This window comes from Phalacrocorax carbo, chromosome 1 (genome assembly GCF_963921805.1).
Source record: "Phalacrocorax carbo chromosome 1, bPhaCar2.1, whole genome shotgun sequence".
In the NCBI taxonomy this organism is placed as follows: domain Eukaryota; kingdom Metazoa; phylum Chordata; class Aves; order Suliformes; family Phalacrocoracidae; genus Phalacrocorax; species Phalacrocorax carbo.
Genome location: NC_087513.1, coordinates 144448033 through 144465863, shown reverse-complemented (window position 1 = coordinate 144465863; position 17831 = coordinate 144448033). Strand labels below are relative to the sequence as shown.

General features: G+C 40.4%; 1 protein-coding gene across 1 annotated transcript in view; it reads left to right on the top strand.

Moving 5' to 3' along the window:
• The first annotated feature begins 858 nt into the window (after nt 1-858).
• Nucleotides 859-17831, top strand: part of LOC104051281 (gamma-aminobutyric acid receptor subunit gamma-3) — a 61219-nt gene continuing 44246 nt past the window's right edge. The window contains exons 1-2 of the mRNA XM_009512304.2: nt 859-1054; nt 3524-3661. Of these exons, the coding sequence (XP_009510599.2) occupies nt 859-1054; nt 3524-3661 (334 nt within the window). The remainder of the gene's footprint in view (nt 1055-3523; nt 3662-17831) is intronic.

Genomic DNA, 17831 nt, shown 5'->3' with positions numbered 1-17831 from the left:
GACTGTGGATTAAGGGGACTACTATTGAAAGGGCATCATGGTCTCCTGAAGTCAGTTGCTTATTATTTAATGGTGATGAATAATACTTAAAGTAGTTATTCTGAAATTGAATCTGTCTCTTCTTAGTCAAAAATATAGGAAAAATCCTGAAGGATGTGAGTCTCGTGAACTTGTTCCTGACTACATGCTACTCATGCGAGGATAAACAGATATGTCTTGGATAACATGATAGCAAGCTTTCAAGCTTACTGCCAGTGTAAGGATTTTTGATGGGGTGGCCATGGGATGAAAACAAAAAAAAAATTCGGGAAGAAATTGAATTCAAGACTAATTGACACAACTTTTTCAGTAAAATTTGGGAAAAAATGTAAACAACTTTAAATAATGTATTAAAAAATAAAATCTTTGTTACTTCCAGGATATTTGAAACATTCTTACTTGCAACGATTGTGGTGAAATTTATCTGAGAATAGGGGGCCCATTTACTGCCTGCTACAAAGTCTTCAAATTAGCACTTGAGGCCACAAAGTTCTGCAGTGGGATCTGGTGTAGGGAGTGCAACAGGGCAAGGGTTTCCTTTTCTCCATTATCAGGACACAAATCAGGAGGTAGGATTACAACCCAGACCGCATGGCAGCCTCCCCTGTTGTCCTGGAACTACTTTGAAAAGAAGAGGTGGTTCTGCCACTACCACCTGGCATGAGTGCACAGCAGCCACAGCACGGTGAGGAGGCCATCTGACGCTTCTTCCTTCCTGAACTGTGGGGAACAGATATCAGAGTCTCCACAAATTAAGACAATCTGAGAAGGCTCCTGAAAGCCAAGTCTTGCTTGACTAACCTGATCTTCTATGACAAGATGATGCACTTAGTGGATGAGGGAGAGGCTGTGGATGTTGTCTACCTGGAGTTTAATAAAGCCTTTGACACCATTTCCCACAGCATCCTCCTGGAGAAACTGGCTGGTCATGGTTTGGATAGGCGTGCTCTTCATTGGATAAAAAACCGGCTGTGTGGACAGGCCCAAAGAGTTGTGGTGAATGGACTTAAATCCAGTTAGTGGCCAGTCACAATTGGTGTTCCCCAGGGCTCAGTGTTGGGGCCAGTTCTGTTTAATATCATTACCAATGATCTGGATGGGGGGATCAAGTGCACTCTCAGTAAGTTTGCAGATGACACCAAGTTGGGTGGGACTGTTGATCTGATGGAGGGTAGGAAGGCTCTACAGAGGGATCTGGACAGGCTGGATCATTAGGCCAAGGCCAATTGTATGAGATTCATCAAGGCCAAATGCCGGGTCCTGCACTAGGGTCACAACAACCCCATGCAACGCTACAGGCTTGGGGAAGAGTAGCTGGAAAGCTGCCTGGCAGAGAAGGCCTTGGGGGTGTTGGTTGACAGGCAGCTGAACATGAGCCAGCAGTGTGCCCAGGTGGCCAAGAAGGCCAACATCATCCTGACTTGTATCAGGAATAGCGTGGCCAGCGGGAGCAGGGGAGTGATCGTGCCCCTGCACTTGGCACTGGTGAGGCCGCACCTCAAATACTGTGTTCATTTTTGGGCCCCTCAGTACAAGAAGGACATTGAGGTGCTGGAGCGTATCCAAAGAAGGGCAATGAAGGTGGTGAAGGGTACGAGTCTTATGAGGAGCACCTGAGGTTGTTTAGCCTGGAGAAGAGGCTGAGGGGAGACCTTATTGCTCTCTACAACTACCTGAAAGGAGGTTGTAGTGAGGTGGGTGTCGGTCTCTTCACCCAAGTAGCAAATGATAGGACAAGAGGAAATGGCCTCAAGTTGCATCAGGGGAGGTTTAGACTGGATATTAGGAAAATATTCTTCACTGAAAGAGCGGTCAAGCACTGGAACAGGCTGCCCAGGGAAGTGGTTGAGGCACCATGCCTGGAGGCATTTAAAAGAGGTGTAGATGTGGTGCTTAGGGGCATAGTTTAGTGGTGGACTTGGCAGTGCTAGGTTAACAGTTGGACTTGATGATTCTATGATTCTGTGATTAAATACAGAGCTTTCCATTAGAGGGAGACAATATTCGGTCAGAGATGTGATCAGAGGGCTTAGTCAAATAGAAGCAAGGCTCAAGAATATTTCGAGAAGATGCAGGGCTAAGGCTCAGAGGCCCTGCAAAGCTTGACTTCTTTCACTGTACCTCTGCATCCTCTGACATAATCTGCCAGCCAGAAAGAATTAACCTTTAGATCAATCTTACAAACAGACACAGCAGAATTGGCAGTGAAATCTGCTTGGCAGCAGGAGTTCTCATGGAGAATGGCAGGGCTTGTGTTTGTTACTCTGTTGGGTTCTTCATGGGTTATTTCTTTATTTACTTTGATGGGAAATATATGAACACGGCATTTCAAATTAACACATAGTCATTTTCCACAGATTAGAACTGAGGGACTGGGCGTTACTTCTCATGCTGCGTTAGTAAGAGGGATTAATGAGGCCATGGACACCTTATAGCAGTGCCCCAGCAGGGTGGAACCTTAAACAAGATGACGAAGACACTTATAGGAGGAAAACTTCAGGAAAATAGCACCATGACCAGAGAAGTTGTTTTGTAACACAAGCATCAAAATTTATCTGTATCCAATTACAGCTGAGACAGTTATATTAACTGGCTATTGTTGTTGTTAGGCTTTTAATTTGCCTAGTAATCTACATCTATTACATTAGTTATTAGATGAATAGGCATTTATTGTATTATGCATTAGAGAACAATCTAGTTTTAACTAGCATGGGTGTGCTGGTGTTTTCTAGATGGTCTATTATTATGGTTTGGGCTGGTGGAACATTTGTTGTTGAAGTTCTATTGGAAAATGCCATTCTCTAACAAAGAAGAAATTAAATATTAGCATGAGGATTGATTATGACTACTAAGTGCTAAATTGATAAAGGAAGACTTTCAGAAGCTATTTCAGCTGTAGAGATCAGGTGATGTCTCATTAAATATCACAGACTTTGGAAGTAATATGATGGCATAATCAGTTTTAAAATCCCATACTAATTAAAAATTTGATTTTTAGCACTGTGTTGACCTCATTTCAAAAGTACAGTAGCACACACTACATTAGAACTATTGTAATTTTTAAAACAATCTGTCCTTTTCTATTGTTTACATCCTACACTGACACCCCTTTTTGGTTTTTTTTACATTCTATTTGTTTACACAGCTTCTCCCGAGCATATGTAAACTGGTATAGTTCTGTGTCTGGACCTCAAATTAGCACAAACAACTGAATCTCTGAAGAAATCTACTTATAGAACCAACCAGAATTTTTCTCCATTTGAAAAAAAATTATGATTGTGAAAAATCATAGTTTTGCCAGTATTTTGTCTCTATTTTTCTGTGCTGTACTACTCTTTAGCTGAATTATACCACCAAACTCACTGAGAAAGCATCAGATCAGAAATTTAGGTATTCCCAGACAGCTCTATATCACTGAACTGATACTGGTTTTCAGTATCTTTTTTATGAAATGCAATTTTTTTTTTTTTCTTTTTTTACCTAGATGGCTACCCTAAAGAGGAAATGATTTACAGATGGAGGAAAAACTCAGTGGAGGCTGCTGACCAGAAGTCTTGGAGACTCTATCAGTTTGATTTTATGGGACTGAGAAATACTTCAGAAATTGTGAAAACTTCTGCAGGTAAGAATGATAAAAATGGTAGTGCTTGTTTTGGAAAACAAATTATTTCAATATATTTGTTCCAAGTTTGCTTTCACTCAAGTGAAATTTTATTTCAGTGTGTCCCAATGTTCGTATTAAGACCTCTAAAGTGTGGACTTCAAAACGATTGACTTTTTCTAGATTTTTGATAACTTCTTCTCTACTCTTTTTGTAATTATACAAATCAAGGAATAAATGCTAACTTGACACGGCTGTTTGTTATATGCATGAAATTACTATATGATTCTAGTTTCTCATTAAGTTTATTAAGCCATTCCTGCATCAAGACATATATTTTCACCATAAATTAAGGAGAAAGATTTTGAGCACAATGGTAGAGTTAGTCATATTAGACACTTTCCATAATAGTTAATCATTCAGACACAGGTTTAGTATTTTTCTTAATGTTTCAAAGACACCTTTTATTTCTCAGCTGATAAATATCTTTGCTAGTGACCTTTCCAATTGATTGTAATTAAAAGCTAATGATGCTTATTTTATTTCTTCAGAAATCTTGCTGTTTCTTATAATAACAGCAACATAGAGAAAAAAAGATATAAAAATGGAATACCTTATTTGAACTGGATAAATTCTCATAAAATTCAAACAATGTCTAAACTTTATACATGACTATGCAGTAAGCTCTGTGATTACCATTTGGTAAGTATTCTCCCATCTGCAGAAGGAACCTGCTAGAAGTAGTGGTGAATTTTTGAAAAATCCAAGTTGGTTTTTTTTTTTCAAAATGTAAGCAGAACTATGTTATTCTTTTGGAAACAATGTGAATAATAGCAATAATAAAAAAAATTTAATCTGTGAAACTACTGCTTTTGGGTCATGACCCACCCACTAACATCAGTAATGTATTCTCAGGACTGGATAGCAATTTTTGTAATGAAGACTCACTGAAGCTTTAGTGAATATTTTGGGCTGGTAGTTTAGCAGAGCAAAATGTTGCAGATAGTGCATGTGTAAAAGTTCTCTTCAGTTATGGATACAAATCCCTGTAGTCTGTACATTTCTCAGGAACGCAAATTTCTCAGGTAAGTCAGCCATATGTTAGACCAGGAGTTGGTGAATAACAGTCAAGTACCAACACCAAATCATTAAAATATCTGTGTATACAGGTGTGGAGCTCATTGGAAGGGAAGGTATGAATAGGAGAGAAGGCCATGCTCTTTCTGTTTTGCTCACATCTGGAGTGATGCCATCCTGAGTTTGCATCAAGAACACATGCAAGAAGAATTACCGAATTGGCCATATTAAGGTGTTGACAGTGTCTTGATAAACAGATCTGTTAAACTTTCCTTTGCACAGAACAAAGCCATTTTTATAGAGGTGTCATTCAAGTGAGTAAGTGGTTAATGTGGAGCAAGGAAAAATATATTTCCTATGCTCTTTTTAGTGTGTGTCCAGTTCTTATTAAGATGAGTGAGCTGACAGTATGTTTTTCCTATTATTGTTATTGTTGCTTCTGCCCGCCCATGTTTATGAGTGCAGAACCCAATAGCAGTGTTAAACTGAACCTACTGGAGCCATCATGACATTTCCATTCTCCCAAAGGCATCACAGTAGCAGGAAGTTGTTGGCAAACTGGAGTTCATTCAAACACCAAAAATAAAACCCAAACCCAAAACAACCCTATCCGGAGGCTGTGGAAACTAACTTGGAAGAAACAATGTGAAATGTATGGGTCAGATTGTCAGCTGCGTTTTTAGGTAGAAAAATGATTTGTGCATATGGCCCATATATTCTGGCCAGCAGGTGGCTGAGAAGGGGCTCTCATTCAGCAAATATATGAAAGATGTGAAAAATAAAACCCTGAGTTTGCATGTGGACCTGAACTTGCATAGACTCTCTGGCTGTATTTACACTATAGTTTAAGGTACTTTCAAGGCCAGATTTACCGAACGTCAACAGTATTTACTGTCAGGAGCGAACCCAGGGCCAGGACCCCAGAAAGCTAACTGGTACCTTGGAAAACCTTGAGTATGCCCTATGCTATAGAGCAAGGACTCCCAAAATGGAGGGAGGGAGGCAGGATACAACCCACCTGGGACTGTGCGATATGTGTCAGAGACAAATTTTAAGATAATTTTGCAACTACCTGCTGTGAGCATATATGTATATATGAACAAATAGGATAAAGAGGCAGCTGTGCTGTGGTACATGCCTATTTACTAAAGAAAAGTAGCCCTTTCCAAAAAGTTTGAGAATTAGGGAACTCCCAAAGCTGCTGTTTCCTACTGTGTGGGCAATTTCTGGTGAATGGAGATGGCAGTTGCTGCCTACAGGTATCCCATCTCCTTTCAGCCATGCCACAGGGGCTACAGGCAGTCAAAAAAGAGATGCCACGTTCTGTCATGGAAGATCCATGGCATATTTGCACTAAAGCTGCCCAAAGAGGGAGACTGTGCGGGGACTGCCCCTAGGATGCTATGCATATAGGACCCCCTCCACTTTGGGCTGTTCCCCTGAGAGATCAGTTCCCACCGACTAGCCTCCAGGACTCTGTGTAGCCCCTCTGAACTGTGCAGGAGCCCATAAAGGCCCCACCAGCCACCCTCCATTTGCAGACTCAGGACAGAATGGAAGAGCAGGGTTGTTCAGAGTGCTGTGCAGGGAGTCATTCAGAGTAATGAGATGGAGTTAGGAAAAGGGAAGCAGGCAGGATACCAACAGCAGCTTTCTAACAAAGCGAGGTATTAAACATCATCTCTTCCTCCCAAGGGAAATTGTCAAAACTACTATTACACAGGGCATTTAAAAGCAGGCTAGGCAAAGTATGAGAAAATGTAATGCAGGGAGCAGTCTCCCACTAGCAGGAGATGTATTCATAACCCCAACATCATTTTTTGCTTCTGATTTACACCTTTCCGCTGGTTTATGACAGTGTTACTTCTCACTAAATTGTGTGTTCATCATATATATTATAAGAGCTGCTGCAGCATTGCATACCTGTGTCCAGTTCAGGGATGCCTTTTTTTAGCTCCTTTAGAGCAGTGTTCTGGCTATAATGAAGAGAGGTCATACTGACCACACGGCAACACGCTGCTTGTCTTCCAGCATTTGTGTAAGCCCTTTCTTGGTAGTTTTTTTCACCACAAAATGAGTAGATTTAGTACTCAGCAGAGTTCTGCTATTTGATATTCTTTCAGTCTTTCCAAACCTTTTCCGGACATCTAAATAACCTTTATGTTAATCTAGGGTAATTTTAGAGGTACACAAGTAGGAAGCCACAATGAGTGTATTTCTGAAATCTGAGCAAGATGAGAAACATCATCTCTTGCCTTGAACAAGCAATGGCTTCAAGCATTGCCACAGTGGTGTGCTTTACCCTCGCAAGACTATCCTCTTTTACAATAATCTGGCAGCCAGATAAATTTTTCATTGCCATCTGGAAGAGGTGCTCAGTTTTTTCTTGAGGATTTTTTTGAATTTCATGCGAAGATACAAATACAACCAGATAAATATCTACTGCATATGGTGATTATATGGAATACCTCGCAGAAATCACTGTGCTGGTGCTATGGTCATGAACCTTTATCTTACACCCTAAATAAGCTGTCACTGTCAGGTGATGTCAAACTAGTTCACAAGTACCGAAGAATTCCCTTGTTGCTATCTGGCAAGATACTCAGATGCTATTGCAAAAGCACTTCTCTTGCTACGATGACAAATAAGGCTGACAAAGATAATTAAGGTAGAGGGAATACTAAGCCACCTGGCATTGCACTGTGAAAAAAGAAGGAACTACATATAAGGAGAAAATTCTCAGGTTTTAAAACTGCAAATCAACCAATGGAAGGGTGGTCAGGAAAACAGGACAGAGAAAGAGGGAGAACATCACCCTTAAAAGCACTTTGTGTGTGTTTGCAGTAAACTTCAGGTTTCAGAGTCCCAGTTTTTCCCAGTACACTTAATGGGGGGGAAAAAAACCACCACCACCAAACCATCCCAAAACAAACCAACCAAATCAAAAGAGAATCATGAAGGAATCCATGAGCTGTAGTGTTGCTTTCACGTTTCTACTGACTTGTCCCCCAAGGAAAGTCTATTCATTCTTTTTAAACCTCTCAATTTTTTTACACTGCTAGATAAACACAAAGATCTTGTAGCTACTGAATCTAATTTTCATTTACTTGAAAACTTCTTTGCATCATACAAGTCCTATTTGTGTTCTTCCTCAGATGCCTTTAGCCTGAGAGATTTTTGCAGTCCAAAGGACTGCATAAATAAGTTCAAGATAATTCATCAGAAATAGAAAACACCACAAAAGTGCTCTATTTAAAAAATTTAATAGCTGATAATTACAAAAGAAATATACAGAACCAGACAGAAAGTACCGTTTCATACATTCTGAAAAACCCCCAAGCATTAATACCCAAACCCAATAAATAGCCGTAACTACCATCATAAAAAGGTATATGTTTGCAGACATACAATGGATGAGTGATGATGGTTAGTGGAGTCTGCCTGTCTTACAACTTTTAAACTGTGCTTTATATTTCAAAATGACTGTCCCATCAAGTATCTCAGCTTACATGATCAGCCCTTTATCACAGAGCTGCAAAGCAAGGTTAATATCTGTTATCACAGATTCATATAAAGCTCTTTGGGACAATGCTGATAACAACACAATTTAAAGTACATGCTCTGTTGCAGGGGACTCAATAAATGGCAAGTAAAAAACTACCCTAGAACAAAAATAAGAAAGCTTGTCTTTTAAGAAGGTGCAAAGACCTACATAAATAGCTATTGGCAGAAGAAGGGAGGAGCAGACGTGGTTTTTTAGGGAGGCCAAATTTCACTGGGGGAGCCCTTATCAGGTTGAGGGATGGACCAGGTGGAGTCAGGTGTTAGCTGATGCTTCTTGACTTTGTCAGAAGACCAACACACTCCCAAAGATTTATCCAGAGGAAAAGATGCTTATGTGCCTCTCTCTTCTACTAGGTGAGTAAAGAACAGTTGGCTTTAGAAACTATTTCAAAATTGGCACTTCTCTTATTTTTTGCTGTTAAATGTTCCCAGATCACTTAGCTGTAGGCCCAGGGGGCCCACAATGAGTACCTGCATTAGATGAGCCAAGCAGCCCAGTGGCAGTACAGGGTTCATCCAGCAGTCCAGCCATCACCCCATAGGTCCACATTGTTGGGGCAAGACCTCCACCCAGCCCAGACGTCGGGTTGGCAAGGCACGGCCAGTGTCGGCAGCAGGCAGCTAGGCCCCTCAGCTAGGGGAAGGGGTTGCAAGGAGGGTAGCAAAGAGGGATGGTCACAGGCTGATCAGGGCAACTGGAGCCTGTTGGTGCACTTATGGCCCTGACAATGAGTGGAAAAAAATGCATGAATAGTTGCCAAATGTGGTTCTGTCTGTGCATGTTTGCTTTTAATGATCTGATTCAGTTACACCCGCTCCTGTACCAGCTAACTGATCTGAAGACATTTATTTAATGAATATTCATGAAGCCTTTTTAATTTTAAAGTCTTTGACATTTTTTAATGTCCCACCGAGTCCTGATGGCACATCAGAGAGTGTTTGTCATCTGTGTGTTTTTCCCAGGACAAATGTGAATTTTGGGGTTATTTTCCCTCAAATATAAAATTCAGCGGGATCCAGCATATACTACCTCAGCTGGCTGTGCTGCACAGACTATCTTTAATCAGATGGCATCCTGAAGCAGACAAGTGGCACCTCAGATAAGTGCACTCCATCCTTGGAAAACAGTGCCTATTTTTGCCTACTTGGCATTGCAGGAGCTTTGCCTCTTTCAGCCACAGTATCACATGATTTCAATTGCTTTAGTGGTTAGGCTTTCATTTACAGCCCTCAGCAGGCATCTACTCTGGGTTCCCATGATTCTAGGCAGTGTCCACTCCTCTTCCAAATACTGCCCTCTCCTCCCCTTATCCTGTCCTACCTGTCTGCTAATATGAGTGCAGAAGGGGAGAAAGAGAATTTGCCTTTTTTTTTTTTTTCTCTTTTTTAACCTGGCATGAGTGGAATGATGGCTAGATTCCAGCATCTCAGAGCCTGCTTTCCCCTGACGCCAGGCAATATCTCTGTGTGTCCAGCATTTGTGTGAGGAAAAAGTCTAACACCCCCCAAAGAGGTAGGACAGAAAATGGTTTTGGTGGGAGAATTCTCCATTGCTCTGCTCTCTGGCTCTTCAGTTCCTGCACACCTCCCCTGCCCTTTAGATACTTCTAGATACAACCCATTCTCATGGTTGTTGGGTCTTCCTTTGTATCAGGTAGATGTAATTATCCTCACAGCTGTCCTTGGGTTCTTAAAATTTGTGGTCTGAATTTTAGACCTTGCAAACCTACAAACTGTGCTTGCATTTGTTCCCAAAGTTCATTAAATCAGGTTTGGGCTTTCAGAAATCCGTTTCTGTTGTTTAGAAGGAAATCCTAAGAAGTTAAGAATCAAGCTAAAATCCAGTCTTGAGTCTTGAAGCTGAATATAAGTTTATTTTTATAGGTGGTAAACAGAACCATACAGGGACAGCTGATGCCAGAGGTGCCACCCTTCACCAGAATCTGTTGCCTCCATCACACTCCTTCCTGCTTTCTCACCTTACCTGCACAAACACACACATACAACCTTTCACAGTCATTGTGCATCTTCTGCCCCCATGGGCCCTCACCCCCAGCAGCTCCTGCATTGCTGAACTAGCAGGTACTAGGAATGCATGCCTTGAAGCCCCTCTTGCCCAACTCATCAGCTCTAGTGCTGAAGATACATCTGCTTGCTGTCTTCACGCAGACAGACATGCACACGGTAATAGCGCTTGCAACCTAGTCTTCATTCATCTTTTCCTTCTTACCTGCAGCTTTCTCCACAACTTTGTCCTTAATGAAATCTATCAGACCTGGTGAAAGAACATAAAATCCCATTTAGGACTTCAAATAGGTTGGAAACACTACTTAGTACTTGAAAATAATGCCTAGTACTGACCCACAGAACTGACCTATGGCATATATAATGAATTAACTCTCTTACTTTTTCCCTGTTCATTTTTCATAGTTCATTGTGAAATATGACTCCAATAACTTCTTTAAATCCAGAATGTTATACAGCTTAAAATTACTTTGTGTGCAGCATTAAATACACAACCTGGATTTGAACTGGCTATCATTCTTTGACTCCTTTCAGAGGAACAGTCCTTGCCACTGCAATCATCTCTGCAATAAGGGAATATCCTAGGACTTTGTTTCTGACAATAAACACCAATTTATGTGAAAACAGAAAACTAGCCTGATTATCAGAAGATTCAGCAATAATCTTTGTTGACAGAGGTTTTCTCTCTGATACAGTATTTGCAATAAAGCAAATCCCAGTTTAGCAGAGATAATCAACAGTGGCTGTATAGACTTTTAAAAGATATTCACATGTCAGATGATAATTGATCAGAATGAATATTTTGAATAAGCCATAGTTTTTCTAAGAGAAATTTCAATTTTTAACAGCAATTTTTCTTGCATTGATATTGTAAACTTCGTATAACAGATTCTGATAATTTTGTCTTTTAGCGACGCAGGTTAGAAATGTAATAATTAAATAAATGATTACTAATAAGACTTCTATTCTATTAAAGTGTTTTCCTTTGTTGGTTATAAGTTCGACTGACACTTATGGGAATCAAAACTTTTATACTGCCCTGCAAATCCAGCACTTGCCCACCTTGTTACAAAAACGTCTCACAAAGCTCATAGTAAGAGAGCTTCTAAAGAGAGTGATTTATAACTTGATCAAGAGCCTACTGCAATTAAAGGAGCTTTTCCCTGATATTGGCCTGGGATCAGACCCTGAAATGCAGAAGACTGAAACTGGCTATTTAATGCAAGTAACTCTTCAGTCACTAGAAACTAGAGAAAGCTCAGCTTATCGATAAAACAGTGGGCTAAGTAGAACAAGCTCTAAAAACATGTTCCTTTTTCTGTTTATGAATAGTACAAAAGGTGACTATAATAAGAGGAGTGGAGAGGATATTATTCCTCTCCATATTTTGTAAGTTCAGCAGAACTGCATATATTGTGCCCATCTTTAAAAAGGGTAGAAAGGAGGACCCAGAGAACTACTGACCTGTCAGCCTCACCTCTGTGCCTGGGAAGATCATGGAACAGATCCTCCTAGAAGCAATGCTAAGGCACATGGAGGACAGGGAGGTGATTCAAGGCAGCCAGCAAGGCTTCACCAAGGGCAAGTCCTGCCTGAACAACCTAGTCGCTTTCTATGATGGAGTGACTGCATCAGGGGACAAGGGAAAAGCAGCAGATGTCATCTGTCTGGACTTTTGTAAAGCCTCCAACATGGTCCCCCACAGCATCCATCTCTCTAAATTGAGGAGATATGGATTTGATGGGTGGACTATTCGGTGGATAAGGAATTGGTTGGATCAATGGCTCAATTACCAGATGGAGCTTGGTGACAAGTAGTGTCCCTCAGGGCTCCATACTAGGACCAGTGCTATTTAATATTTTCATCAATGACATGGACAGTGAGATCGTGTGCACCCTCAGCAAGTCTGCAGATGACACCAAGCTGAGTGGTACAGTTGACATGCCAAAAGGACAGGATGTCATCCAAGAGACCTGAGGTTCAACAAGGCCAACTGTATCCTGGGCTGCATCGAAAGAAGCGTGGCCAGCAAGATGAGGGAGGTGATTCTGCCCCTTTACTCCACTCTGGTGAGACCCAACCTGGAGTGCTGTGTCCAGCTCTGGAGCCCTCAGCACAAGAAGGACATGGAACTGTTGGAGTGGGTCCAGAGGAGGGCCACAAAATAGATCCAAGGCTGGTGCTGGAGGATTGGAGAGAACCTCTCCCACGAGGACAGGATGAGAATGTTGGGGTTGTTCAGCCTGGAGAAGAGAAGGGTGCAGGGAGACCTTCTTGCAGCCTTTCAGTACTTAAAAGGGGACCACAGGAAAGATGGGGACAATCTCTTTAGCAAGTCCTGTTGTGACAGGACAAGGGGTAATGTTTTTTAACAAAAGGAGGGTAGATTTAGACTGGGTATAAAGAAAAATTTTTTACAATGAGGGTGGTGAAGTGCTGGAATATGTTGCCCAGAGAGGTTGTGGATGCCCCATCCCTGAAAATATTCAAGATGAGATTGGATGGTGCTCTGAGCAACCTGATCTAGTTGAAGATGTCCCGGCTCACTGCAGAGGGGTTGGACTAGGTGACCTCTGAAGGTCCCTTCCAACACAAAGCATTCTATGATTCTATATAATTGGTTTCATTCTTATGCTTTGCCTTGCAGAGTGGAATGCTTAATGTCATTTGTATAAGCTCTTACTGCTTCAAATGGTGAGAGAGATTAGAAGGAAAGAAACTTTACTTTGTAGTAAAAGCAAAAGTAAAAAAATAGACAATGAATGACTCAGAGGCAGGTTTTCACCTCTATATTTTTCTTAAGGGAAAATTTCAGTAGGAAGAAATTTTTCTATAAAAGTATACAGTTGTCCTCATTAAGGGACCTTGAGCTTTTCATATTGTATAGAAAAAAAAGCCTCACAGTCTTTTTCCATTAGGTTTTTCTTCAGCTGAGATTTTATTTGATAGTTCCATACTTTGTAAGTTTTGTATGTGTCTAACTTTAAGAGGTTCTTGAATTAGTGTCCTGATTCACTCATCCATTGGCAATTTTGTATTTGTCGTTCCTCCTTGTACATGGAACCCTGATCTCCTGTTCCCTTCTGCTGGACCTACATCACATTCCATTCCAGGGTAATTCACTGGAACAGGAGGGTGACAGGGTTGACTCTGTTCTCCAGTAGCCATAACCTGGAGCTTGGGGTCGTCAACCTGAGGTTTCCAGAGCTTGAAAGAGTGATTGAATATTTAATAGCCATACCAAGAACTAGGTGAACCTGTCTCAGAATTTAGCATGAAGGCTAGCTAAATCACTCACTTGAGAGGTAAGGACTTTGGTTTCACAGGCCCTGGTGCTTTAACCAGTAGGCCACAAGGTAAAAAGCAGAAGGCTGCTGTTGCTTCCATGTTTTGGTAGGAAAAAGATTTTGGTTTCTTACTTCAAAAGAACAGAGTTGTGAATTCTTTATAGCAACAGAGGCCTTCCTAGCAGCCCCTTCTCCTCATCGGCACTTTTTCCTGCCCAGCTTAGATGACACCGTGGTAAGCTGCTGGCTTTCATGTATTTGTCCTGAGATGCCGAGCTCCCCCACTTACTACCAAGGGTCATGGCAAAATTTGGCATGTTGCGATGATTGTGTGGCCAGGGATTGCCAAGTGAGAAGTTGCACTGCCACATGCATGATATCCAGGCCCTTAGAGGTACAATCCCTGGTCTACTGGACTACATTTATAATGGCAGTAAGTAGCATGCTATCCTTGGTGGCAAAAGCAGTAGGGAGAGAGGGAAGTATTTCCACAGAAGAGACACTGTGACTGCAGTCAGAATGGCTTTACAAGTATCTTTAACATACATGATACAAAGCAGAATTCGGTTGAGAAATTGTATTTACTTCTAAAAAGGTAGACAATGTATACAGGGTATTTTGACTCAACTTGTGAGACATATCTTGAGATTTTCTGACCTACAGTGCAGATTGGTGATACAATTTCTGGTATTAATATCACTGTAATGGGGGTGGAAAGATATATTATATAAGAACTGTGAGACTCTGCATTTGTACAGCTGAGAACAACTTTCAAGACTCTTGCTATTCCAGCACCTCTGGCTTTTGTTCCTACTTCTGTGTCATTACACCACTGTATTGGTGATTTTTGGTTGGTTCAATCAAAAGTTTTATATTAACACAAACTGTGAAGGTTTGGCCTTTGCCCAGAGAAGCTACAACATTATCTAGAAGTCTTTCCCAATTGCAATTGTACTTAATTTAAAACTCACAGCATTGCACAGGGTATTTTATATTTTATTCACTGCTGAATCTACAGTCTTAATGAGAATTTTAAAATACAGAATGGGATGACTATTGACATGTCACAGAAAGGTGCTAAGTGTCTTTTTAGATATTTTTTTTTGCCATACCTTAGAAAAAGTGCAGCACAGATTAGTTATGGGCTAGCAAGATCTCTCTGAATTTAGCCTTTACAATTCCTCATTGGGGTCATGTTTCCAGAATTCTTCCATATGGTCATAGGGGCTCCTTGCCTCTAGGACCCTTTTCTGCAGTTAATATTCACAACCTTCGGGTCTTGTTCTTAATAACAACTCCATTTCAGTCAATACCTTCTGCTTCCTACTTACACCAGCAAGAACCAAAATCTCTTCTATGATTAGTTGCCTGATGCTGAATTTATCTACGACCTACTGAAGCCAATATGTGTCTTACCATTACCTGCCCGAGAGTCTGGCAAGTATAAGCTATGCTGTCAGATAGCTAAGGAAATGGTACAGTACAAGAATAAGTGTTTAGCAAGTTTCCAAACCTTCCAGTAAATGCAACCAAAGTAATGAGATGGGATAACATGAAAAAGCATTTCTGAAGTGTAAGGCAGCCTGCCATGAGCCTACCACGAGCCTACCACAGCATCCGACAGAGAACGAGAGGTGAACCCTTGGCACTTGGCTGTGGCAGTTTGGCAGTGACAGAAATCTGGGATGGCATTGCCTATGGATTGCAGGATTCACATGATGTATTGTGGTGTTTACAAAATGATTTTGGCATAAGACATGAAACAGTTTATCACTCATTACGTCAGAGAAAATTAATCATAGTCAATTTAGACAAACTGAAGGTGTGGACCAGAGTTTCATTGATTCATAGAAATAAAATATATAATCCCAAGAACACAGGAAGGTGGTATTAGGACAAGGATCTCAAAACACTCAAGTGACTTTTACTAAGTTCTGCCTATGTCCTTATGCTTCTGAACAGATGAATCCTCTTGAATACATTGCCTTCTCATTAGAGCATTACAAGTGAGTCTTTAGTCTTTTAGATCTTGTTATATAAAACATTGGTAGAACTATAACAGTAGACAATATCCTTATATAGGATAATTCTGCATCATAGCGGGGCATTTTCTTGTCAGCCTTTCAAAACCTTTCGCTGTTTCTCAGAATTTACCATATTGTATTTATACTCAGTGGAGAGGAAAATTAAAATTGTCATTCTGACATGACCCCTGAAGACTACATTTGGAAGGCTACATTTAGCTATGTTGAAAATCTAAGTTGCTCCCCAGTGCAAGGGTTTCACAGTACCATCTACATTATCTTTCTTTAACAGAAACAATCCACAGCTACTCCTCAGATTTTCATCTGAGAAGTACAGAACAGCCACCCACATTCTAATTCAAGTCAGTATCAAAATTAATTGCAGACCTCCTACAAGAGTGAGAAGTTAGAGTGAAAAAAAACATCTGAAGAGTTTTCTGCTCTTCAAGTACACAGCTTCAGGCATGTCTTTTGCATACTATAAACAGTGTGCCAGATTATTCGTTCAGTACTATTGGTTCAAAACAGAAATTTTCTTAGAATAAGGAAGCAGAGGAATCATAGAAGAATTATAAAGCAGCTTGAAGAGAAAAAGCAGTATGCATCTTGTACGTTGTTCACTAGATGCAGGTTGCTATGAAGCACATAAAGATGTTAAAAGTGTATTGAAATTCCCATACATCTTCCCACTCTAGTTGGACACTTGTCAAAATAATGAAAATCTGTAGGCACAGCTGAAGCCAAACTTGCAGGTCATGGTTTTAATCTGTGTCTTTGTCCACTTTGGTTTAAATTTCTCTCCATCTTGTTAATTTTTTAATAAGCAAACCTCCCAGAAAAAATACTGTTAAACATGTGTCTATTAATATAAAACATTGATTAAAATGTCTGTTGTAGTAATACCAATTTATACATTTCCATCCCAAACTCTCCATTTTATCCTTCTTCTTCCATTCCTTCACTGATATAGAGCACATCTGTTTGTTTTTCTAAATGCTTCCTTTAAAAGGAGGAAAACTTGGTAAACGTTGCCTGTGTTAACACAATAGATAAAGACAGAAGTACATTAAAGTGTGAAGAAAACCTTGTTGGAACTTATTATTTATATGAAAAGAGAGATTAATTTCTAAAGACATATCCTGAGCAGCATGTCTGAAAAAACTAAGTCCTTGATCAGGTTTCCACAGTGCCTGCAAGAATCCCCTCAGCAAACTCTTCAGCTCACCCCTGGCTTATGCACCTGGAATGATTTTTGTTTTTTAACTCAAGCTGCCTAGGCATCATCAGAAACCTTCAAGGAGCAATACCTGGGCTATCTTTTCTGATTTAAGTCACCAGAAAAATTGAAGCAGAAAAGCTGCATGGTGTGGTTGGACCATTCCCTTTGCAATGAAGCGCATCTTTGAAGAGTACTTTCAATACTGGGCTGATGAAAGCTCCCTCCATCACCCTCAGGGAACACTAGTAAGGGTGCAGAGCTGACTTTAGCCTCCTCTAGCAGCAAATAAAGTAGCTGGAAGCTGTTTTGGTCTTGACATCTTACTCTACAACTTGCAGGTGTAGAAAATTTGGGTTTAGCTGTGTCATCTGAGATAACAGAACCCCCTTTAGCACAGCAGTAGGCTCATAACTCATTTCAGGCCAAGGCCCATTGCACACAGTGCTTAATCCCATCCTCTAACATCCTGTGTTTAAAAATCACTCCATGGTGAGATGTGCAGAAAACAGGAGTACAGGATGCTAACAAATACCCTATCACCTAGGAATGGAGGATTTCTTAAAACATAATACAAAGTTTTCCCATTGTTACAACCTTAAAATAAAACTGCACCTTAGATTAAAGATTTAATTTCTTTGTGCAAAACCCAACAATTTTATGGCAAAAAAACTTAGGACAGGGGAACTCCAGAGAAGTTCAGAAATTATAGCAAACAATACATTTTTCATTCTCCAGTTTTCAGTAACTTCTGATTATCTTTGATATTGAACTGCCAATATACCCCTTTTTTTGTCCTATACTCAAAACCATTTCTAAAATATGAGCACTGCTGGCAGTTATTCTACGTCTAGTCTCAGTCATCCTGAAGAAAGAAGAATTTACTCTTGTAGCTTTATCTGAGACTGAACCAATAATAACATCCTGAAACAGTTTCAATCCTACTAATACTGTATTAAGTATTGCATTATAAGGTAACTTGTAAACATGTTTTATAG